At 44.7% G+C, this 24,525-nt stretch overlaps 1 protein-coding gene across 1 annotated transcript in view; it reads right to left on the bottom strand.

The window, feature by feature from the left end:
- The window catches only part of LOC129821675 (platelet-derived growth factor D-like), a 57,380-nt gene extending 33,280 nt beyond the window's left edge, over nt 1–24,100 (bottom strand). The window contains exon 1 of the mRNA XM_055879269.1: nt 23,462–24,100. Within this exon, the coding sequence (XP_055735244.1) occupies nt 23,462–23,585 (124 nt within the window). The 5' untranslated portion in view covers nt 23,586–24,100. The remainder of the gene's footprint in view (nt 1–23,461) is intronic.
- Between the last annotated feature and the right edge of the window lie 425 nt (nt 24,101–24,525).

Genomic DNA, 24,525 nt, shown 5'->3' with positions numbered 1-24,525 from the left:
GAGACTTCCGGGACCCACAGAGCCAGCAGAGAGCGGACAAAGAGCCAGTAGTCGGGACCTTGTGAACAGTAGGAATATGTTTCTAATACGGGTGTGAACGTTTAAACTAAATTGGGATTGGTAACATTTAGAAAAAAATCTTTGAGTTCTAGAGTGAATACAAGGCGCTGATATAAACACAACATAGCCTACTGCTCTGGCTCCACTGGACCAATCCACTGTGCCCTCATTGGCTGGTGGTTCCTGTCGCGTAAGCACCTTCACGACTAAATGGCGATCCCAGCCAGACCTCTGATTAACAGAGTGGAACAATGCCATTAGACGCTCTCATCAGCCAGATCGCTCAAGATTGACCTTGAAAATGGATGTCGGGAAATGCCATCAAAACCGGCCACTAGAGGCAACACTATTACCAGAGGGCATTGTGGATGGGGGTGACAGTTGGGCATTCAATCCCAGTGGTAGACACTTTTTTTATGCCCTATCCCAAACTTTAACCCTTAACCATTCAGAATGTTGGCGAGCAGGAGGAGCAACCTAGGGTGTCAAAAACACGAAATTTGACGTTGTCTGAAACGTGGATAAACGTCAGAATCTGAAGTCAAATTGGTAAAAACGGGAGATCTTGTTGCTTTCACACCACTAAACAGTTGCATGCCAACACACACGGACACACTGTTTTGAATATTTAACAACACTGGTGAGCGACACGCATGACAAGATGAAAGACAGGAGGGAGAAAGGGGAGGAGGGCAGGAAGAGAATGGTACGAGAGAGAGGTCTCATTCTGTCTCAGCTGTGTATGCTAAACTCAGCGCCCAGGGGTGTAGGCCCAAACCTTATTATGCATGCTGCAACTCTCCACTAAAACCACATACACCTCAGAAAATACAGCCCAGTCAGCCCAGCAGGTCACGCAGTCCGTGTGTGTGTGTGTGTCAGGGTTTCTGTTAGCCGTCAGGACTAATAGCCGGTTTTTGGCCGATAAAAAATTTGAAAAGCCGATAAATAAAAAATTGGCATCGGCCAATTGTCCGGGAGAAGGAGCAAAAAAAAAAACATTTAGAAATAATGCTTTTTAGCCTATTCATTGATGGAAATACCAGTCGAGGGAAATACATTTGACTGGTCCTGCTTATCGGCTTATAGGTTAATTGACATAATTTAGTGGAATTAAACTGGCGCGTGTACAGTATATTCATTATGTATCTGATTTATCACACGCATACAGATATAGAGCCTTTAAGTGTAAAATCTGTCAGACAGCGTGAGACCTGCTGCTACAGCATCTCAAACAGTAAATGCATTGGCACCAGAAGACCGGCTTCATCAGCACATCACACACCTCTTTGCAATGAACTGGAGGCAGTATGCATTTTAAAACACATACTTAATTGTTTGAAACCTGAATGTTTTACTACATATTATGAGGCATGTCTTACCTTGCTTCAAAGTAGCCTAGCCAAAATCAGACCATATCTGTGGAGGCAATTATTTTATATAAACTTCATTTCATTGTCCAGTAGCTAAAAGGCACATCCTAGTCATATTAGCAACCCATGCTAATTATATTATATTAGATCTCCCTCTTTCTAAATGTCTAAAGGATATTTTAACCGCTGGCATGCGGTGGGCTTGAGTCATTGTCCTCGCTAATTGCATTATGGAACAAACAGTCAATTACCCTAGGATCCTACCTTGCTATACTTATAATGGAAAGAAATAATATCAACATTTTAAACTAAACGTTCTGATCTGGTGCATCAGACTCATTGCTTTTTACAAGTTTTTGGGATGTAACATACCCCTACTGGTTTTATAAATGTGGGATTTATCATCCCACAACTGTCCCATAGTCTGTTTGGAATAGGACATGTCTTTCTCTACAAGCTGACCCAATAAAATAATTAAACCTTCATACTATGGGGATAGTAGGTTAATGTAGGCTAATGATTTTTCTTTTCGTTACTCGTCCTGTTAACACATTGCTGCATCCATGACTTGAATGTTGTGGTAATACGAGTTACCATTATCTAAATGTGATTTCTGTCATTCTGAGCACCGTTGGTGGATGCCTTAAACCAGGTTACGCACCCAATGCATATGAGTCTGGTAAATTTCTCTAAATGTTGAGAGAAACCCTGGTATGCGTGTGTTTGTGCGTGTTGGTTGTCCTAGTGTGTATATGCCCTCGATCACCGTGTATGTGAAATAATGTACAGAATATTTCATATTCTATGTCTAACAAAACAGTGTTTTCTTCAGAGCCAGAGAGACTTAGTAAATAGTAAAGTTATATTTTTTAATTAAACTGTCCAAAGGCATGATGTACATAGAGCTGATATAATCAGAGAGCAGTGAGTCACAAGGCTCAAATTAGACAGACATCACACTTCATTAAACAGATCTGACTTCCCACACTTACACACCCCTCACACTCACATTATGTAGGTATGTGTGTGCGCAGTCTGTGTAGCGCTGCCTCACTGTGGGCTGAACCTGATCGTCACACCTACACCAGCAGAGTGTGTAGCGTTGCCTCACTGTGGGCTGAACCTGATCGTCACACCTACACCAGCAGAGTGTGTAGCGTTGCCTCACTGTGGGCTGAACCTGATCGTCACACCTACACCAGCAGAGTGTGTAGCGTTGCCTCACTGTGGGCTGAACCTGATCGTCACACCTACACCAGCAGAGTGTGTAGCGTTGCCTCACTGTGGGCTGAACCTGATCGTCACACCTACACCAGCAGAGTGTGTAGCGTTGCCTCACTGTGGGCTGAACCTGATCGTCACACCTACACCAGCAGAGTGTGTAGCGTTGCCTCACTGTGGGCTGAACCTGATCGTCACACCTACACCAGCAGAGTGTGTAGCGTTGCCTCACTGTGGGCTGAACCTCATCGTCACACCTACACCAGCAGAGTGTGTAGCGTTGCCTCACTGTGGGCTGAACCTGATCGCCACAGCTACACAAGCAGAGTGTGTAGCGTTGCCTCACTGTGGGCTGAACCTGATCGCCACAGCTACACCAGCAGAGTGTGTAGCGTTGCCTCACTGTGGGCTGAACCTGATCGTCACACCTACACCAGCAGAGTGTGTAGCGTTGCCTCACTGTGGGCTGAACCTGATCGTCACACCTACACCAGCAGAGTGTGTAGCGTTGCCTCACTGTGGGCTGAGCCTGATCGTCACACCTACACCAGCAGAGTGTGTAGCGTTGCCTCACTGTGGGCTGAACCTGATCGTCACACCTACACCAGCAGAATGTGTAGCGTTGCTACACTGTGGGCTGAACCTGATCGTCACAGCTACACCAGCAGAGTGTGATGTTCTACCAGCACCCTGGAATCTATTTCTACTGAGTGACGATCACAGCAACACATCACTGTCAGCAGAAGAATTAGACTGCATTAAAACAGTGACACAGTGAGTGTGTGTGTGCATGACATGGTGAGCTCCAAAAGTATTTCGACATTGACACATTTATTTCTGTTTTAGCTCTGTACTTCAGCACATTGTATCTGACATACAAAGTGCAGCTATAATGAGGGTATTTTCATCAATATAAGTTGAACTGAACAGCACTTTGTACATAGTCCCCCCCATTTTAAGGAACCAAAAGTATTTGGACAAATTCATTTATGGGTCGTTCCATGTGACTTCAATCACTGACTGCACCCCTTTTGATTTGAACCAAACTTTACATACAGTGCCTTGCACTGAAAAAAAATTATTACAAAAAACTAATAATTATAAAAACAGAAAATGGTGCGTGCATATGTATTCACCCCTTTTGCTATGAAGCCCCTAAACAAGATCTGGTGCAACCAATTACCTTCAGAAGTCACATAATTAGTTATAAAGTTCACCTGTGTGCAATCTAAGTGTCACATGATCTGTCACATGATCTCAGTATATATACACACCTCTTCTGAAAGGCCCCAGTCTGCAACACCACTAAGCAAGGGGCAGCATCAAGCAAGTGGCACTATGAAGACCAAGGAGCTCTCCAAACAGTCCAGGGACAAAGTTGTAGAGAAGTACAGATCAGGGATGGGTTCTAAAAAAATATCCGAAACTTTGAACATCGCACGGAGCACCATTGAATCCATTATTAAAAAATTTAAGGAATATGGCACCACAACAAATCTGCCAAGAGAGGGCTGCCCACCAAAACTCACGGACCAGGCACAGAGGGCATTGATCAGAGAGGCAACAAAGAGACCAAAGATAACCCTGAAGGAGCTGCAAAACTGGTCAGAATTGAAGGAATGATGGGTGGTGCTAAATACAGGGAAATTCTTGAGGGAAACCTGTTTCAGTCTTCCAGAGATTTGAGAGTGGGACAGAGGTTCACCTTCCAGCAGGACAATGACCCTAAGCATACTGTTAAAGCAACACTCAAGTGGTTTAAGGGGAAGCATTTAAATGTCTTGGAATGGCCTAGTCAAAGCCCAGACCTCAATCCAATTGAGAATTGGTGGTATGACTTAAAGACTGTTGTACATCAGCGGAACCCATCCAACTTGAAGGAGCTGGAGCAGTTTTGCCTTGAAGAATGGGCAAAAATCTCAGTGGCCCGATGTGCCAAGCTTATAGAGACATACCCCAAGATACTTGCAGATGTAATTCCAAAGTATTGACTTGGGGGGGGGGGGTGAATAGTTATGCACGCTCAAGTTCTCCGTCTTATTTCTTGTTTGTTTCACAATAAAAATATTTTGCATCTTCAAAGTGGTAGGCATATTGTGTAAATCAAATGATACAAACCCCCCCAAAATCAATTTTAATTCCAGGTTGTAAGGCGGCAAAATTCCAAGGGAGCTAATACTTTCGCAAGCCACTGTACATGTTTGCCCAAGGTAGAAGTGCTCAGAAATTGATTTTTCGGTGTTCAGTGTATAATCAGAGAAAGGCCAGCAGGATTCATACATTATGTCCCGTAACATCTCAACCCTCTGAGGAGGACAGGCCAAGTCACAGTGTGACATGCATCCATCTCTCCACTCACTCACACATACAGAAACTGAACACGCACACTGCAGGGACACAGCAGATGTGAGGCAGACGGACAGGGGGCAGATTTCAGGAGCAAGATGGCTGTCAAAATACACACACACACACACACAGCTCAGAGGGGTCAGGTCTGACATCCAAATAAACCCTACTCACGCTAGAGCCCAGCCAGGCACACAAGCTGGTTTACCAACAGGGTGTTTGTATGTATGTGTGTGTGTTTGTGCACTGTCAGTGCTGTAAACTAGGTGTGTCTGTCACTCAGTGAAGGTGCATGCTGAAGGCATCTCTGAGTCTCTCAGAGTGTGCGTGTGTGTTTGTAGTAGGGTCAATTGCTTTTTGTGCTGCAGTAGCTTGCTGTCAGCACGCCTGTGTGTGTGTGTGTCGGTGGTAATCATTATCTTGGGTTAATACTAATTCAGGAATGTTGGTATCACAAAATCAATGATATTGAGCTGGGCTCTGTACACTTCAGATAGACTCAAGACCACACACACAGCATATTGTAACCTGTGAACACAGTGGTGTAAAAATTATTTAAAGTACTACTTAAGTAGATTTTGGGGGTATCTGTACTTTACTATTTATATTTTTAACAACTTTAATTTCACTACATTTCTAAAGAAAATTTACTTTTTACTCCATACATCTTCCCTGACACCCAAAAGTACTAGTTACATTTTGAATACTTAACAGAACAGGAAAATGGTCCAATTCAAGCACTTATCAAGAGAACATCCCGGGTCATCTACTGCCTCTGATCTGGAGGACTCACTAAACAGAGAACATCCCTGGTCATCGACTGCCTCTGATCTGGAGGACTCACTAAACAGAGAACATCCCTGGTCATCGACTGCCTCTGATCTGGAGGACTCACTGAACAGAGAACATCCCTGGTCATCTACTGCCTCTGATCGAGCGGACTCACTAAACATAAATGCTTCATTTGTAAATGATGTTTGAGTGTTGGAGTGTGCACCTGGCTATCCATAAAAAAACAAGAAAATGGTTCTTAATATTCTTAATATAATGAATTTACTTTTGATACTTAAGTACATTTAAAACCAAACACTTCTAGAGTTTTACTCAAGAAGTAAATTTACTGGGTGACTCACTTATATGAGTAATTTTCTATTAATGTATCTTTACTTTTAGTAAGACAACTGGGTACTTTTTCCACCACTGGAACACACACACAAACATAACCTATGAACACACACAATTCTTTGTAATTATTGTATCACCCATCTCATATGTATATGCTATACACTATATCTTAGTCCAATGCCACTCTGACATCTGTGTGTTAGTGTGTGTGTGTGTGTGTGTGTGTGTGTGTGTGTGTGTGTGTGTGTGTGTGTGTGTGTGTGTGTGTGTGTGTATACACAGTGGGGCAAAAAAGTATTTAGTCAGCCACCAATTGTGCAAGTTCTCCCACTTAAAAAGATGAGAGGCCTGTAATTTTCATCATAGGTACACTTCAACTATGACAGACAAAATGAGAAAAAAAAATCCAGAAAATCACATTGTAGGATTTGTAATGAATTTATTTGCAAATTATGGTGGAAAATAAGTATTTGGTCACCTACAAACAAGCAAGATTTCTGGCTCTCACGGACCTGTAACTTCTTCTTTAAGAGGCTCCTCTGTCCTCCACTCGTTACCTGTATTAATGGCACCTGTTTGAACTTGTTATCAGTATAAAAAGACACCTGTCCACAACCTCAAACAGTCACACTCCAAACTCCACTATGGCCAAGAGCAAAGAGCTGTCAAAGGACACCAGAAACAAAATTGTAGACCTGCACCAGGCTGGGAAGACTGAATCTGCAATAGGTAAGCAGCTTGGTTTAAAGAAATCTACTGTGGGAGCAATTATTAGGAAATGGAAGACATACAAGACCACTGATAATCTCCCTCGATCTGGGGCTCCACGCAAGATCTCACCCTGTGGGGTCAAAATGATCAGAAGAACGGTGAGCAAAAATCCCAGAACCACACGAGGGGACCTAGTGAATGACCTGCAGAGAGCTGGGACCAAAGTAACAAAGCCTACCATCAGTAACACACTACGCCACCAGGGACTCAAATCCTGCAGTGCCAGACGTGTCCCCCTGCTTAAGCCAGTACATGTACAGGCCCGTCTGAAGTTTGCTAGAGAGCATTTGGATGATCCAGAAGAAGATTGGAAGAATGTCATATGGTCAGATGAAACCAAAATATAACTTCTTGGTAAAAACTCAACTCGTCGTGTTTGAGGACAAAGAATGCTGAGTTGCATCCAAAGAAAACCATACCTACTGTGAAGCATGGGGGTGGAAACATCATGCTTTGGGGCTGTTTTTCTGCAAAGGGACCAGGACGACTGATCCGTGTAAAGGAACGAATGAATGGGGCCATGTATCGTGAGATTTTGAGTGAAAACCTCCTTCCATCAGCAAGGGCATTGAAGATGAAATGTGGCTGGGTCTTTCAGCATGACAATGATCCCAAACACACCGCCCGGGCAACGAAGGAGTGGCTTCGTAAGAAGCATTTCAAGGTCCTGGAGTGGCCTAGCCAGTCTCCAGATCTCAACCCCATAGAAAATCTTTGGAGGGAGTTGAAAGTCTGTGTTGCCCAGCAACAGCCCCAAAACATCGCTGCTTTAGAGGAGATCTGCATGAAGGAATTGGCCAAAATACCAGCAACAGTGTGTGAAAACCTTGTGAAGACTTACAGAAAACATTTGACCTCTGTCATTGCCAACAAAGGGTATATAACAAAGTATTGAGAAACTTTTGTTATGGACCAAATACTTATTTTCCACCATCATTTGCAAATAAATTCATTAAAAATCCTACAATGTGATTTTCTGGATTTTTTTTCTTCTAATTTTGTCTGTCATAGTTGAAGTGTACCTATGATGAAAATTACAGGCCTCTCTCATCTTTTTAAGTGGGAGAACTTGCACAATTGGTGGCTGACAAAATACTTTTTTGTCCCACTGTATATATACACTGCTCAAAAAAATAAAGGGAACACTTAAACAACACAATGTAACTCCAAGTCAATCACACTTCTGTGAAATCAAACTGTCCACTTAGGAAGCAACACTGATTGACAATAAATTCCACATGCTGTTGTGCAAATGGAATAGACAAAAGGTGGAAATTATAGGCAATTAGCAAGACACCCCTAATAACGGAATGGTTCTGCAGGTGGTGACCACAGACAACTTCTCAGTTCCTATGATTCCTGGCTGATGTTTTGATCACTTTTGAATGCTGGCGGTGCTTTCACTCTAGTGGTAGCATGAGACGCAGTCTACAACCCACACAAGTGGCTCAGGTAGTGCAGTTCATCCAAGATGGCACATCAATGCGAGCTGTGGCAAAAAGGTTTGCTGTGTCTGTCAGCGTAGTGTCCAGAGCATGGAGGCGCTACCAGGAAACAGGCCAGTACATCAGGAGACGTGGAGGAGGCCGTAGGAGGGCAACAGCCCAGCAGCAGGACCGCTACCTCTGCCTTGGTGCAAGGAGGTGCACTGCCAGAGCCCTGCAAAATGACCTCCAGCAGGCCACAACTTGTTCAGTTTATGTTTCAGTTGTTGAATCTTGTTATGTCCGTCATGGTCTGGGGCGGAGTGTCACAGCATCATCGGACTGAGCATGTTGTCAATGCAGGCAATCTCAATGCTGTGCGTTAAAGGGAAGACTTCCTCCTCGCTTATGTAGCCTAGTGGGGTGGCAGTGTTTTGCCATGGCCAGCGAAAAGCCCGGATCTCAATCCCAATGAGCACATCTGGGACCTGTTGGATCGGAGGGTGTGGGCTAGGGCCATTCCCCACAGAAATGTCCAGGAACTTGCCAGATGTGCCTTGGTGGAAGTGAGGTAACATCTTAAAATCATCGCAAATCTGGTGCAGTCCATGAGGATGAGATGCACTGCAGTACTTAATGCAGCTGGTGGCCACACCACATACTGACTGTAACTTTTGATTTTGACCCCCCCTTTGTTTCATGGACACATTATTCCATGTCTGTTAGTCACATGTCTATGGAACTTGTTCAGTTTATGTCTCAGTTGTTGAATCTTGTTATGTTCATACAAATATTTACACATGTTAAGTTTGCTGAAAATAGACGCAGTTGACAGTGAGAGGACATTTCTTTTTTTGCTGAGATATATATATATATATATTCTTAATCCATAGATTGACGTGTATTTCGGGTATATGTTGTGAAACTGTTAGATATTACTGCACTGTCGGAGATAGAAGCACAAGCATTGCTAAACTCGTGTATGTGACCAATAAATTTGATTTCACACACACACAACCTGTACTATGCTCTACCAATTGAACCACACGAGACACACCTCTAATCTTTCCTGTCTTTCTTTCTCTCATTCCCTCACTCCCACTCCTCCTCCTTGTCCCCTCTCTCTTTCTATGTTTACTCTGTGTTCTTCCAGGGAATGTGTAATTCATTCTGTTTATCAACTTAAGGAGATGGATCTCACACACACACACACACACCACTGCTTATTCAGGAAAACAGATCCACTCCGACTCCCCCTCCTGCCGCCTTCACTGCAGTGTGTGTGTGTGCGCCGGCATGTGTGTGTGTATGAGAGCGAGAGAGACACCACCCCCTGTATAGAGAGGAGGCTTGTAGAACATTCTTGCATCTTCACACTGATAGGGTAGAGTTACCAAAATGCCATGTCGAGTTAAGAGGTAGCCATCAACCAGACCACATGACTTATTACAGGGCATGTCTGTATCAGCGTGTATGTGTGTGTTTGAGTGACAGCCTGCCAAAGACAGTCAGCTTATGTCCCTGACGGCGTGGCCAAAGCACTGAGTCAGCAAAGGTGCGATCTGCATTATTCAGCAGGTGTAGCCAAGGTGTTAAAGAGATGCCTCACTGGAGAGGCTAACTTTGCAAAATGGACTAGCGCAGGTCAGGCCTGAAGAGAAAGGGGATGTGCTAGCCGAGCATCCTTTCGGTTACTGGCCCAACGCTCTAACCACTGGGCTACCTGCTGCCACTACGTGCACGTCCATGTTAAATACGGACAGGAGAGCTCCAAACAAAAGACAATGACTAAATTAACAAAACTCGTTAATGGAATAAAATAAACCAAACCTTGTTTCTCACAAGTGTAGCATAGGTTGTGCACTCTGAAAACAATGTGTCCACTCTGACAATGACAACAGGAATAGAGGAATAATATTTAATGCATTAAAATAATTACCGTAATCAAAGTAACAAACAATGTATATTTCAAATGATAGGAATTAAAGGTAAACATACTACTGGTGATATGGGGAAGTGATATACACTAACAATCAACACAATGAAGTTATGAAACAATGAATGTGCACAAATTGGCGGGAGAGAAGTGCATTCTGGAGAGAGAAGTGCATTGTGCATCTGGGTGCTACATGGTCAATCTGACGTCTGCATTGGCCGTGCAGCATTTACGGTGATACGGCCTTGGCAGGAGTCAGGGCAAGAACGGCCTCGGCAGAAGTCAGGGCCAGAACGGCCTGGGCAGAAGTCAGGGCACGAACGGCCTGGGCAGAAGTCAGGACATTCATACTGCTTGCGGAGCAGTGCTGTTGTCAGGGGAGTGTGTTTATACAGGATGTACCACCCTCCTCTACCGTCAAACAATCACGTCAACGTGGAGCTATACAGAGCCCTCCACATTGTTACAACATCTGGGAGGGGCATGGCGATGTGGTACAGAGCCCTCCACGTTGTTACAACATTTGGGCGGGGCATAGCGAAGCGCTATAGAGCTCGATTTGGCCTCTGTGTGCCTCCTAAGGCTCAGCAATTGCGTCACACTCTCTATATGGAGCCTCTGACCACATATCGGATCAAGCATACATTTTATTTTAGAATAAGCCTCCAATGGATTAGTTCACTGACATGGGAGCAAATATAAATATACACACACACTTGCGACTTTATGAACATTTTTGGTTTTCCCCATGAGTAGTGCTAGCTATCGTTCGCGCTTCCTTTCCCTCCCTCTCTCTCTCCCCCCGCTCTTCCTTTCCTCTCCACCTTTCTTTCTCCCTCCCTCCCTTTTTTTTCTCTCTCTCTCTGAGGATGTTTCTACAGTGGGTATCAGAGCATATGAATAAATTAATTAGCTTCGCCACAGTGTTTGTGTAACCCTCTCACTCTCTGTGTCAATGGACATGAATTTGTCATGCTTAAAAGAAACACACATGCTCGTGCACACACAAACAAACTCCGTCACACTTTTTCACCCCCCTAAGTGCGGCGAATGGAGCAGGCCACACACCCTGTGGTGTTTTGGATTAGCCTAGAATTGGTCCTTTGTGGGGGGTTATGAGAATGTATCTAATGTACTTTTATCCTCTTTGCCCTAGTTTGTGTGTGAGTGAGTGAGGCATTCTTCATCTACTGGTAAACCTCCAGTGTTGTCCCATGAAGTTGACTCATACAGTTGAAGTCGGAAGTTTACATACGCCAAATACATTTAAACTCAGTTTTTCACAATTCCTGACATATAATCCTACTAACAACTCCTTATCTTAGGTCAGTTAGGATCACCATTTAATTTTAAGAACGTGAAATGTCAGAGAGAATGATTTATTTCAGCTTTTATTTCTTTCATCATTTTCCAAGTGGGTCAGAAGTTTACATACACTCAATTAATATTTGGTAGCATTGCCATTACATTGTTTAACTTGGGTAAAACATTTTGGGTAAACTTCCATAAGCTTCACACAATCAGTTGGGTGAATTTTGGCACATTCCTCCTGACAGAGCTGGTGTAACTGAGTCTGGCTTGTAGGCCTCCTTGCTTGAACACGCTTTTTCAGTTCTGCCCACAAATGTTCTATAGGATTGAGGTCAGGGCTTTGTGATGGCCACTCCAACACCTTGACTTTGTTGTCCTTAAGCCATTTTGCCACAAATGTGGAAGTATGCTTGGGGTTATTGTCCATTTGGAAGACCCATTTGCAACCAAGCTTTAAATTCCTAACGGATGTCTTGAGATGTTGCCTTAATATATCGACATAATTTTCCTTCCTCAATATGCCATCTATTTTGTGAAGTGCACCAGTCCCTCCTGCAGCAAAGCACCCCCAATACATGATGCTGCCACCCCCGCGCTTCACGGTTGGGATGGTGTTCTTTGGCTTGCAAGACTCCCCCTTTTTCCTCCAAACATAACAATGGTCATTATGGCCAAACAGTTCTATTTTTGTTTCATCAGAACAGAGGACATTTCTCCATAAAGTATGATCTTTGTCCCCATGTGCAGTTGCAAACCATAGTGTGTCTTTTTTATGGTGGTTTTGGAGCAGTGGCTTCTTCCTTGCTGAGCGGCCATGCAGGTTGTGTCGATATAGGACTCGTTTTACTGTGGATATAGATACTTTTGTACCTGTTTCCTCCAGCATCTTCACAGGGTCCTTTGCTGTTGTTCTGGGATTGAGTTGCACTTTTCACAACAAAGAACGTTCATCTCTAGGAGACAGCGTCTCCTTCCTGAGCGGTATGACAGCTGCGTGTTCCCATGGTGTTTATACTTGCATACTATTGATTGTACAGATGAATGTGGTACCGTCAGGCGTTTAGAATTTGCTCCCAAGGATGAACCAGACTTGTGGAGGTCTAAAAAAAAATTCTGAGGTCTTGGCTGATTTCTTTTGATTTTCCCATGATGTCAAGCAAAGAGAAACTGAGTTTGAAGGTAGGCCTTGAAATACATCCATATGTACACCTCCAATTGACTCAAATTATGTCAATTAGCCTATCAGAAGCTTCTAAAGCAATGACATCATTTTCTGGAATTTTCCAAGGTGTTTAAAGGCACAGTCAACTTAGCGTATGTAAACTTCTGACCCACTGGAATTGTGATACAGTGAATTCTAAGTGAAATAATATGTCTGTAAACAATTGTTGGAAAAATACATTATGTCATGCACAAAGTAGATGTCCTATCCGACTTGCCAAAACTATAGGTTTGTTAACAAGAAATGTGTGGAGTGGTTGAAAAACGAGTAAATGACTCCAACCTAAGTTTATGTAAACTTCCGACTTCAACTGTAACTCTTATATAAAGAGGAATCTGCTGAAATCATTCTGTTCTGATGACTCTTATTTTAGGCTCTCCAGATTTACATCAAGCTCGGGAAGTGGCCTTTAAAAATGTTTGCCTGTGTTAAAATGCTCTGTGTGTGTGTGTGTATGTGTGTGTGTGTGTGTGTGTGTGTGTGTGTGTGTGTGTGTGTGTGTGTGTGTGTGTGTGTGTGTGTGTGTGTGTGTGTGTGTGTGTGTGTGTGTGTGTGTGTGTGTGTGTGTGTGTTAGCTCAAGTGCAGCTAATGGAATTAAACCAATCAAAGCCTCTCTCTTTTCTCTTTTTATCTTTGCAGAGATGGATAAAAAAAAGTGAGAGAGCGAGAAAGACTCTAAATGAGAGTGTCTCTAGGTTAGGGATTCCTTCATGAAGCCTTTATACTAAGCATGTGACTTCAGCGGCAGCGTGACTACAAGCCGCATTTACCACTTCACTCTAATGTCTGCTAGACTGACAGGACCAACCAGGTCACTCTCATCCGTGTGTGTGTGTGTGTGTGTGTGTGTGTGTGTGTGTGTGTGTGTGTGTGTGTGTGTGTGTGACAGGATAAAAGGTCTCATTCATCTGAGGTACTCTATCGCCAGAGTGACAGAGGCATCAGTCTTACACTCTAATGGAGTTAGCTATTAGACATAGACAAACACAGTAATCTCTCACACAGAGTTGTGACTGGCTTCCTGTCTTCACATGAACACTTCGTCATTTCTGTCATTTTATATCATTCAGAATTCCACTACACAGCAGATAACTCTCAGTAGGGGAAAGAGGAAGAGGGAGAGGATGAGGGAGGTAGAGAGAGAATGAGGGAAAATGAGGGAGAGAGAAAGCTAGAGAATGAGGGAGAGAGAGGAACAGTGAGAATGAGGAACAGAGAGAGGATGAGGGAGTCACTGTAGAATGTCACTAAATGCATGCATCCATGCAAAAAGAAGTAGACAAATGCATAAAGGAACACACAGCGTGATCAGCACTTTGTCCTTCTCATCAGGCAGTTAGAAATTGATGTCATGTCAGCTTTTTTCTGTCAACTGATGGAGTCCCCTCCTCTCTTTCTCTCTCGCTCTCTCTCCTCGTCAGCTATGTGTATAAATTGAGGAACAGCCTCTCAGCTTCTTTCCCCCCAAGTACCCTCTCGCTCTATATATCTCCTCGTCAGCTGTAAGTTGAGGGCCAGCCTCTCAGCTTCTTTCCCCCAAGTACCCTCTCTCTCTATATATATCTCCTCGTCAGCTGTAAGTTGAGGGCCAGCCTCTCAGCTTCTTTCCCCCCCAAGTACCCTCTCTCTCTATACATCTCCTCGTCAGCTGTAAGTTGAGGGCCAGCCTCTCAGCTTCTTTCCCCCCAAGTACCCTCTCTCTCTATACATCTCCTCGTCAGCTGTAAGTTGAGGGCCAGCCTCTCAGCTTCTTTCCCCCCCCAAGTACCTTCTCTCTATATATATCTCCTCGTCAGCTGTAAGTTGAGGGCCAGCCTCTCAGCTTCTTTCCCCCCAAGTACCCTCTCTCTCTATACATCTCCTCGTCAGCTGTAAGTTGAGGGCCAGCATCTCAGCTTCTTTCCCCCAAGTACCCTCTCTCTCTATATATATCTCCTCGTCAGCTGTAAGTTGAGGGCCAGCCTCTCAGCTTCTTTCCCCCCAAGTACCCTCTCTCTCTATATATCTCCTCGTCAGCTGTAAGTTGAGGGCCAGCCTCTCAGCTTCTTTCCCCAAAAGTACCCTCTCTCTCTATACATCTCCTCGTCAGCTGTAAGTTGAGGGCCAGCCTCTCAGCTTCTTTCCCCCCAAGTACCCTCTCTCTCTATATATATCTCCTCGTCAGCTGTAAGTTGAGGGCCAGCCTCTCAGCTTCTTTCCCCCAAGTACCTTCTCTCTATATATATCTCCTCGTCAGCTGTAAGTTGAGGGCCAGCCTCTCAGCTTCTTTCCCCCCAAGTACCCTCTCTCTCTATATATCTCCTCGTCAGCTGTAAGTTGAGGGCCAGCCTCTCAGCTTCTTTCCATTTTACATTTCCATTTCCATTTTAGTCATTTAGCAGACGCTCTTATCCAGAGCGACTTACAGTAGAGTGCATACATTTTATTACATTTTACATACTGAGACAAGGATATCCCTACCGGCCAAACCCTCCCTAACCCGGACGACGCTATGCCAATTGTGCTTTCCCCCAAGTACCCTCTCTCTCTATATATCTCCTCGTCAGCTGTAAGTTGAGGGCCAGCATCTCAGCTTCTTTCCCCCAAGTACCCTCTCTCTCTATATATATCTCCTCGTCAGCTGTAAGTTGAGGGCCAGCCTCTCAGCTTCTTTCCCCCAAGTACCCTCTCTCTCTATATATCTCCTCGTCAGCTGTAAGTTGAGGGCCAGCATCTCAGCTTCTTTCCCCCAAGTACCCTCTCTCTATATATATATATCTCCTCGTCAGCTGTAAGTTGAGGGCCAGCCTCTCAGCTTCTTTCCCCCAAGTACCCTCTCTCTCTATATATCTCCTCGTCAGCTGTAAGTTGAGGGCCAGCATCTCAGCTTCTTTTCCCCAAGTACCCTCTCTCTATATATATATATATATATATATCTCCTCGTCAGCTGTAAGTTGAGGGCCAGTCTCTCAGCTTCTTTCCCCCAAGTACCCTCTCTCTATATATATCTCTCCTCGTCAGCTGTAAGTTGAGGGCCAGCATCTCAGCTTTTTTTCCCCAAGAACCCTCTCTCTCTATATCTATATCTATATATATATATATCTCCTCGTCAGCTGTAAGTTGAGGGCCAGTCTCTCAGCTTCTTTCCCCCAAGTACCCTCTCTCTCTATATATCTCCTCGTCAGCTGTAAGTTGAGGGCCAGCCTCTCAGCTTCTTTCCCCCAAGTACCCTCTCTCTCTATACATCTCCTCGTCAGCTGTAAATTGAGGGCCAGCCTCTCAGCTTCTTTCCCCCAAGTACCCTCTCTCTATATATTTATATATCTCCTCGTCAGCTGTAAGTTGAGGGTCAGCCTCTCAGCTTCTTTCTATCCTCATCTTTCACCTGTTTACCCAATTTATTCCCTTTTCTCATCCCTCGATCGTCACTGTTCTCCATAGTGTCGTCAGATGGCTCTGGTACAAATCTGACAAGGCACTAAGGTGACATCTTCTCTTACCCTCACTCCTCTTCTGCTCTAACTTTCTTCTCACAGATTCATCTCCCTGAAAACTACAAAAAGTAGGCACTAATAACCCAGATGCTAAGCACACACACGCACCCTCTTTTGCTATTCCATCGTCAGTTCCATTACTCAGTGTTGACAGGTGTCTTCAGCCTATCCACACCACCCTATTGTCTGCATAGAGTAGAGGAAAACACTGGCTGCCAAAGTCTAGGGGCGGGGGCTCTTTAGCTGTTACAATTTGGCATGGTGTGTGTGTGTGTTAACTGGGGATTCCCTGGGAGTGATCATGTTGTGTGTGTGTGTAGGGTTGTCCCAGTTTAGCTCATTCTAACCAATGACTCATGAGTTTCTGGAGTTCAGACGACTTTACGGACCCCCTCCCTTCCCTCCACAAAGGAGACACACGCCCAAGTGTCAACCTATAGACCATCAAAATCACTTCAGAACCATACGGATCAAGTCCACATGGTTTGGAGAGTCTCACTCCAGTGGTAGAGTATGTGAGCATAGCTGCATGTGTATGTGTGTGTTTCCCTTGGAGAGACAAGGCCTCCCAGAGTCCCCAGACTAAGCCAAGTCTAATGACATCACATACTGACACAATTCGACCCCTATAAAATTCGACCCCTATAAAATCTGTTAATTTTTTTTGTCTGATTCCATTTCATTTTTCCCCAAATTCCACTTTCTCTGTTTGTCCATGTTTTCGTTTTACCCAGTATTTTAAATTCAAAATATACATTTTTTCAAAGAAAAATAACAACATTTGATGGTGTATGTCCACAACCATGCTTAAACCACATCAGGAGATCATTTGAGGTCTGAGAAAAATCGAATAAATTATAGATTTTGGTGTGTAGTTACACTGTATTGCAACTGTGTACCAGCAAGAGACCATCGTCTGGTTAGCGATGTTTTTGTAGCAAGAGACCGTGGTCTGGTTAGCGATGTTCCTGTAGCAAGAGACCATCGTCTGGTTAGCGATGTTTTTGTAGCAAGAGACCGTGGTCTGGTTAGCGATGTCCCTGTAGCAAGAGACCGTGGTCTGGTTAGCGATGTTCCTGTAGCAAGAGACCGTGGTCTGGTTAGCGATGTTCCTGTAGCAAGAGACCGTGGTCTGATTAGCGATGTTCCTGCAGCAAGAGGCCGTGGTCTGGTTAGCGATGTTCCTGCAGCAAGAGACCGTGGTCTGGTTAGCGATGTTCCTGCAGCAAGAGACCGTGGTCTGGTTAGCGATGTTCCTGCAGCAAGAGACCGTGGTCTGGTTAGCGATGTTCCTATAGAGCTCATTTGATTGCAGAATTTGCTAAACAAATCGCCACTGAATGATGCAAATGATGATATACTGCCAGGTAGAATAGGCTAGTTTGTAGATAACATTTAATTGAGAAGGTTTTGGGACAACCTTTCCAGCTCTACCAGAAAAATGGTTAACATTAGCATAATTGCTAATGGATAAACAAAGTACAGACACGTGCCATTTCAGAAAGTTGCAGACAAATATGATTCACTGATGTATTTTGTTTATGTTAACTTAAGCGCATTAATGCATTTTCATTAACACTTTTTTGGATAGTCCATCTGTAGCTGCTCTACAGACGATCAGTAACAATTCAACCATCAACAGTACTAACCCTAACCCTTATCTTAACCCTTTCACTAACCCTAACCTTTGCAAGCAGTTACTTATTAACAGATAATATGACCATGTGTAGAGCATCTACAGATGGACTATCTGACTATCCCAAAAAAGTGACCACATTTTCTAATAAATTCAATACATTTAGATGATTTCCTACTACACTGAACCAAAATAAGGGTTAAGAACTTTAAGGAAATCAGTCAATTGAAATAAATTCATTAGGCCCTAATCTATGGATTTCACATGACTGGGAAAACAGATATGCATCTGTAGGTATGTGGACACCTGCTCATCAAACATCTCATTCCAAAATAATGGGCATTAATAAGGAGATGGTCCCCCTTTGCTGCTATAACAGCCTCCACTCTTCTGGGAAGTCTTTCCACTAGATGTTGGAACATTGCTGCGGGGACTTGCTTCCATTCAGCCACAAGAGCATTAGTGAGGTTGTGCACTGATGTTGGGAAAACAGGCGTGGCTCGCAGTCGGCGTTCCAATTCATCCCAAAGATGTTCGATGGGGTTGAGGTCAGGGCTTTGCCTAAACCCCAAACAGCAAGCAATGAAGATGTAGAAGCACGGTAGCTAGGAAAACTCCCTAGAAAGGCAGGCACCTAGGAAGAAACCTAGAGAATAACCAGGCTCTGAGGGGTGGCCAGTCCTCTTCTGGCTGTGCCGGGTGGAGATTATAAGAGTACATGGAACAATAAGGCCAGATTGTTCTTCAAGTTGTTCAAACGTTCATAGATGACCTGCAGGGTCAAATAATAAGCACCATTGGTTGTCGAGTGTGCACCTCAGGATTAAAAGACAGAGAGAGAACAGCAGGTCCGGGACAAGGTAGCACGTCCGGTGAACAAGTCAGGATTCCATAGCCGCAGGCAGAACAGTTGAAACTGGAGCATCAGCACGACCAGGTGGACTGGGGACAGCCAGGCGTCATCAGACCAAGTAGTCCTGAGGCATGGTCCTAGGGCTCAGTTCCTCCGTGAGGGAGAGAGGCAAGCTCTACACCACTCCAGCTGATGTTTGGCATTGCGCATGGTGATCATAGGCTTGTGTGCGGCTGCTCGGCCATGGAAACCAGGTTCATGAAGCTCCAGACGAGCAGTTATTGTGCCGACGTTGCTTCCAGAGGCAGTTTGGAACTCAGTAGTGAGTGTTGCAACCAAGGACAGACGCTTTTTAGAAATTATTTGATTGTGCAAACTCACAGTTTAATCAGCTGTCCGGGTGGCTGGTCTCAGACGATCCCACGGGTGAAGAAGCCGGATGTGGAGGTCCTGGGCTGGCATGGTTACACTCGGTCTGTGGTTGTGAGGTCGGTTGGACGTACTGCCAAATTCTCTAAAATGACGTGGGAGGCGGCTCATGGTAGAGAAATTAAACATTAAATTATCTGGCAACAGCTCTAGAGGATATTCATGCAGTCAGCACGCCAATTGCAAACTCCCTCAAAATGTGAGACATCTGTGGCACTGAGTTGTGTAACAAAACAGCACATTTTAGAGTGGCCTTTTATTTTCCCCTGCACAAGGTGCACCTGTGTAATGATCATGCTGTTTAATCAGCTTCTTGATATGCCACACCTGTCAGGTGGATGGATTATCTTGGCAAATGAGAAATGCTCATTAACAGGAAAGAAAACAAATGTGTGTATGGGCGTTTGTGCGTATGGGACATTTCTGGGATATTTTATTTGAGCTCATGAAACATGGGACCAACACTTCACATGTTACGTTTATATTTTATTAAGTATAAGTTCAATACATGTTGGAATGTTGAATTCCATTTTAATGTCTGGATTCCATGATTCAGAGCAGATTTTATAGGGCCCTAGAGAAGGCCACTGAGATCACCAATGGTCAGAGGACACCGCCTAACAGAGTTCCATTCCATCCACCCTCCCTTGCATTCAGCAACAGCCTCCCTTGCATTCCGGAACAGCCTCCCTTGCATTCCGGAACAGCCTCCCTTGCATTCCGGAACAGCCTCCCTTGCATTCCGGAACAGCCTCCCTTGCATTCCGGAACAGCCTCCCTTGCATTCCGGAACAGCCTCCCTTGCATTCCGGAACAGCCTCCCTTGCATTCCGGAACAGCCTCCCTTGCATTCCGGAACAGCCTCCCTTGCATTCCGGAACAGCCTCCCTTGCATTCCGGAACAGCCTCCCTTGCATTCCGGAACAGCCTCCCTTGCATTCCGGAACAGCCTCCCTTGCATTCCGGAACAGCCTCCCTTGCATTCCGGAACAGCCTCCCTTGCATTCCGGAACAGCCTCCCTTGCATTCCGGAACAGCCTCCCTTGCATTCCGGAACAGCCTCCCTTGCATTCCGGAACAGCCTCCCTTGCATTCCGGAACAGCCTCCCTTGCATTCCGGAACAGCCTCCCTTGCATTCCGGAACAGCCTCCCTTGCATTCCGGAACAGCCTCCCTTGCATTCCGGAACAGCCTCCCTTGCATTCCGGAACAGCCTCCCTTGCATTCCGGAACAGCCTCCCTTGCATTCCGGAACAGCCTCCCTTGCATTCCGGAACAGCCTCCCTTGCATTCCGGAACAGCCTCCCTTGCATTCCGGAACAGCCTCCCTTGCATTCCGGAACAGCCTCCCTTGCATTCCGGAACAGCCTCCCTTGCATTCCGGAACAGCCTCCCTTGCATTCCGGAACAGCCTCCCTTGCATTCAGGAACAGCCTCCCTTGCATTCAGGAACAGCCTCCCTTGCATTCAGGAACAGCCTCCCTTGCATTCAGGAACAGCCTCCCTTGCATTCAGGAACAGCCTCCCTTGCATTCAGGAACAGCCTCCCTTGCATTCAGGAACAGCCTCCCTTGCATTCAGGAACAGCCTCCCTTGCATTCAGGAACAGCCTCCCTTGCATTCAGGAACAGCCTCCCTTGCATTCAGGAACAGCCTCCCTTGCATTCAGGAACAGCCTCCCTTGCATTCAGGAACAGCCTCCCTTGCATTCAGGAACAGCCTCCCTTGCATTCAGGAACAGCCTCCCTTGCATTCAGGAACAGCCTCCCTTGCATTCAGGAACAGCCTCCCTTGCATTCAGGAACAGCCTCCCTTGCATTCAGGAACAGCCTCCTTTGCATTCAGGAACAGCCTCCTTTGCATTCAGGAACAGCCTCCTTTGCATTCAGGAACAGCCTCCTTTGCATTCAGGAACAGCCTCCCATTCTCCAGCAGACGTTGAAGTCTAATCAGACTGTTGTCAATGTGTGTGTGCGCATGTGTGTGTTATGTGCAAACACTCTTTGCCACATTAGATTTGCTCTGAGACCCACAGCGGAAGAAGCTTTTGATTAAAGAAGAGAAAGAAAGATGGAGAGATTGAGGAAGGAATAAGCAAGAGCAAGATTGATGGTGGGGTAGATGTACAGAGTGATATGAAATGATGTAGACTAGATAGTGGGAGATAAGAGGGGAGAATGAGATAGAAATATTAAATGGAGTGGTGGGCCTCCTCTGAGGTCTATCCTTTATAGGGTCTTTACTAAATGAAAAACCCTTTGATTTGATGAGAGGAGGTTGGGAGTTAGCCATTAAATATGCCTGGTTGTGTGTGTTGCATAAGAGTGAACAGGGGGTCCTCTGTAACAAAACATCAAAGTATTCTCACACTTTCATTTTACTCCTGCGATTCACATTCAGATTATGATATTATGTCTGATCACTAACAATGTAGAGTACGTATAGAGGCGTAATCTAGAGCCAAGCTGTTGATTTTTAATCTGAGGGCATCCTGCTATTGACAAACGTGTTGAATTATGCAACAGAACGTAACAACAACAGTAATTAATGAGGCTGTCACCAAAATCCGTTAACTTCATTATGTGTCTGTGCCAGTAAAATGTTTTAAGTGCTAGAATTCAGTAAATAACAATTGGATTTTAAAAATGCTCAACGTTTGGAGTATCTTCTTCCATTGTCCAACTGTTGCATTTATTACAATTGATATTAGAACCTTTTAACAATGTTGATGAGCGTTGCTAATGTACACACACACACACACACACACCTACCTGTCAGAAGGGAGGTGGGAGAATTGACTGAATCCAAACACTAAGAATCAAATCCACCTCGCAACACTCAGACCCAGTCCAAAAAATCCTTAGGATGGGCCTTCCTCCTGCCCCTTCGTTGAGAACCATTAGTTGATACGGCACAAATACACACACTTAGGAGTTTGAGGTGAACCTGGGCCTAGTGCAAGTTTTCCAAAGCTGTCGCCCCCCAGGTGCACGTTTCGTTTTTTACTCTAGCACTTCACAGCTGATTCAAATAACCAACTCATAATCAAGCCTTGATTATTTGAATCAGCTGTGTAGTGCTGGGGCAAAAACCTAAATCTGAACCCAGGGGGCAGTAAACCCTGGGCTAGAGCACGGGTCCAGAGGCGAAAATGATACTGTGGTATTTTCTTGTTTCTCCGCCAAGAAAGAGGCTCACAAGCAGGCAGATGTATGTGATGAGAGACAGCCTGTTATAGTCAGTCTGCTGAAGATGTGGCTGTAGTCGCCAGGCCAAACTAAATGACACCTGTGGGTTGTTAGTGTTACTGTGGCTCTAGAACACTGAGGACAATCAAGGTCAACAAGGTAGCTATGACCACAGGTCAGAAAAGAACACAGAACACTGAGGACAAGCAGGTCAACAAGGTAACTATGACCACAGGTCAGAAAAGAACACAGAACACTGAGGACAAGCAGGTCAACAAGGTAACTATGACCACAGGTCAGAAAAGAACACAGAACACTGAGGACAACCAGGTCAACAAGGTAACTATGACCACAGGTCAGAAAAGAACACAGAACACTGAGGACAACCAGGTCAACAAGGTAACTATGACCACAGGTCAGAAAAGAACACAGAACACTGAGGACAACCAGGTCAACAAGGTAACTATGACCACAGGTCAGAAAACTCAACTGGTATGCTCTCTTCTCCTCCTGCTGCCTGTGCCTAAATGATGTCTCTCTCCCCCTCTTCTTTCCCTGGCCCCACGCAGCTCATCTGTCTTCCCTCCCCACTGTCTCTCTCTCAGACAAAGTAACAATAGAGTGTCTAGGTCATTTGAACAGGTCAACACAGGAAGCTGACTTCCCTGGTGTAGGCAGGTCGTTCATCAACACTGACTAAGACACACACACCACTAGATGAAACAACATCTAGGCTTCTCCTGACAGGCCACTTATGACATGGACTATCAAAATGACAACAAACTTTTATTGTTCTATATTCACCTTAAATTGTTTCAATTACAATTGAGTAATGTTTATTTAGATATCTGAGAATGTATTGTAGAAGTCTGATTGTGTCTAGGCCTAATCATCCAACATATATGTAACAAAACAATTGCAAGTACAAACCCATTATGATCAAAATATTCAATTCACTAATAATACTGACCATATTACTGCCCATTATAGGCTACAGCCAGTCTGCCATAAACACCAGTTGCTTTGTTGTTGAAACACGTGTTATGGTTCGTTCATACAAAACAAATACACACATCAAAAAATGGGACTCACCATGTTGCCTCACGTTAGAAGACCGCATCACCTTGGCGGACACTACCTGGCCTTGTGTGCCCCCGGTAAAGCCCACCAGCAGCGCGAGCAACAGCGCCAGTGCCACGCGCCCAGAGCTGTTCATTCTTTCCGTGGCGGTTGCACACTAAACTAAAATCCCAAGCGTGGAAGAACCACTTATAATTCTGAAAAGAGACCAATTAGCTACTTGTGTTCTCCCTGGAGACTCAAGTAAAAGTTTTCTTAAAACGTTCGTGCTGTTCACATCATTTCTCCCGAAATGGAGCGAACTGCCTGTCTCAAACTCACCATAAACCAGCTCCGCCGCTACAGAATGCTGAGCAGGTTCATATACTCATGTCCACAGACAAGTACGGGCGCCGATTTTTTTTTATCGCTTTACCGCGAGTTAATCCACACTGGTAATTCCATGAGAAATTATCCACTTTAGTTCAACTTCTCTGATATCAGAGCGAGCGCGACATGCTTTCCAACAATTTAACTTCAAGGCTGAGTGTGCGTGTCTCTCACTGTAGCGCTACACACGCACACGCGCGCTGGTGTGTGTGAAACTTCCATCGGTGAATTGATCAGAGAGGAGGATTCGGAACAAGGAAATAGACCAGAAGAAACATTTTAGCGGCGACAAGGAAACTTTAGAGGTAAAATCAGACACACGCTCACACAGAGTGAGAAGGGGCCAGGAAGGGATTTTTCATCGAGAAGGAAACTTGATTGGAGGCGAAATAAACTGGAGGAAAATAGTGTGGCAGTCACTGACGGCATTGGGCACTGACAATAATACACTATTTACTCGGGCGGGAATTTGTCCAGGGAATAACTCTGACATTAATTCACTTGTTGAATAGACCATATCTGACACTGTTCATCATTTCATAATTTCACTGAGCAAATGCAACCATATCTATAACAGTTGCAGGCTAATTTACAGTATTATTAATGTATAACATTTGTGCGCCATCCTACAATTGGCCCAGCTTCGTCCGAGTTTTTGCCTAGTTATATAAAAGTTTAAAAAAATAAAAAAAATAATTTCACTAATT

The sequence above is a fragment of the Salvelinus fontinalis genome, chromosome 24 (genome assembly GCF_029448725.1).
Source record: "Salvelinus fontinalis isolate EN_2023a chromosome 24, ASM2944872v1, whole genome shotgun sequence".
NCBI classification, from domain to species: Eukaryota; Metazoa; Chordata; class Actinopteri; order Salmoniformes; family Salmonidae; genus Salvelinus; species Salvelinus fontinalis.
This window is presented reverse-complemented; position numbering and strand designations above follow the sequence as displayed.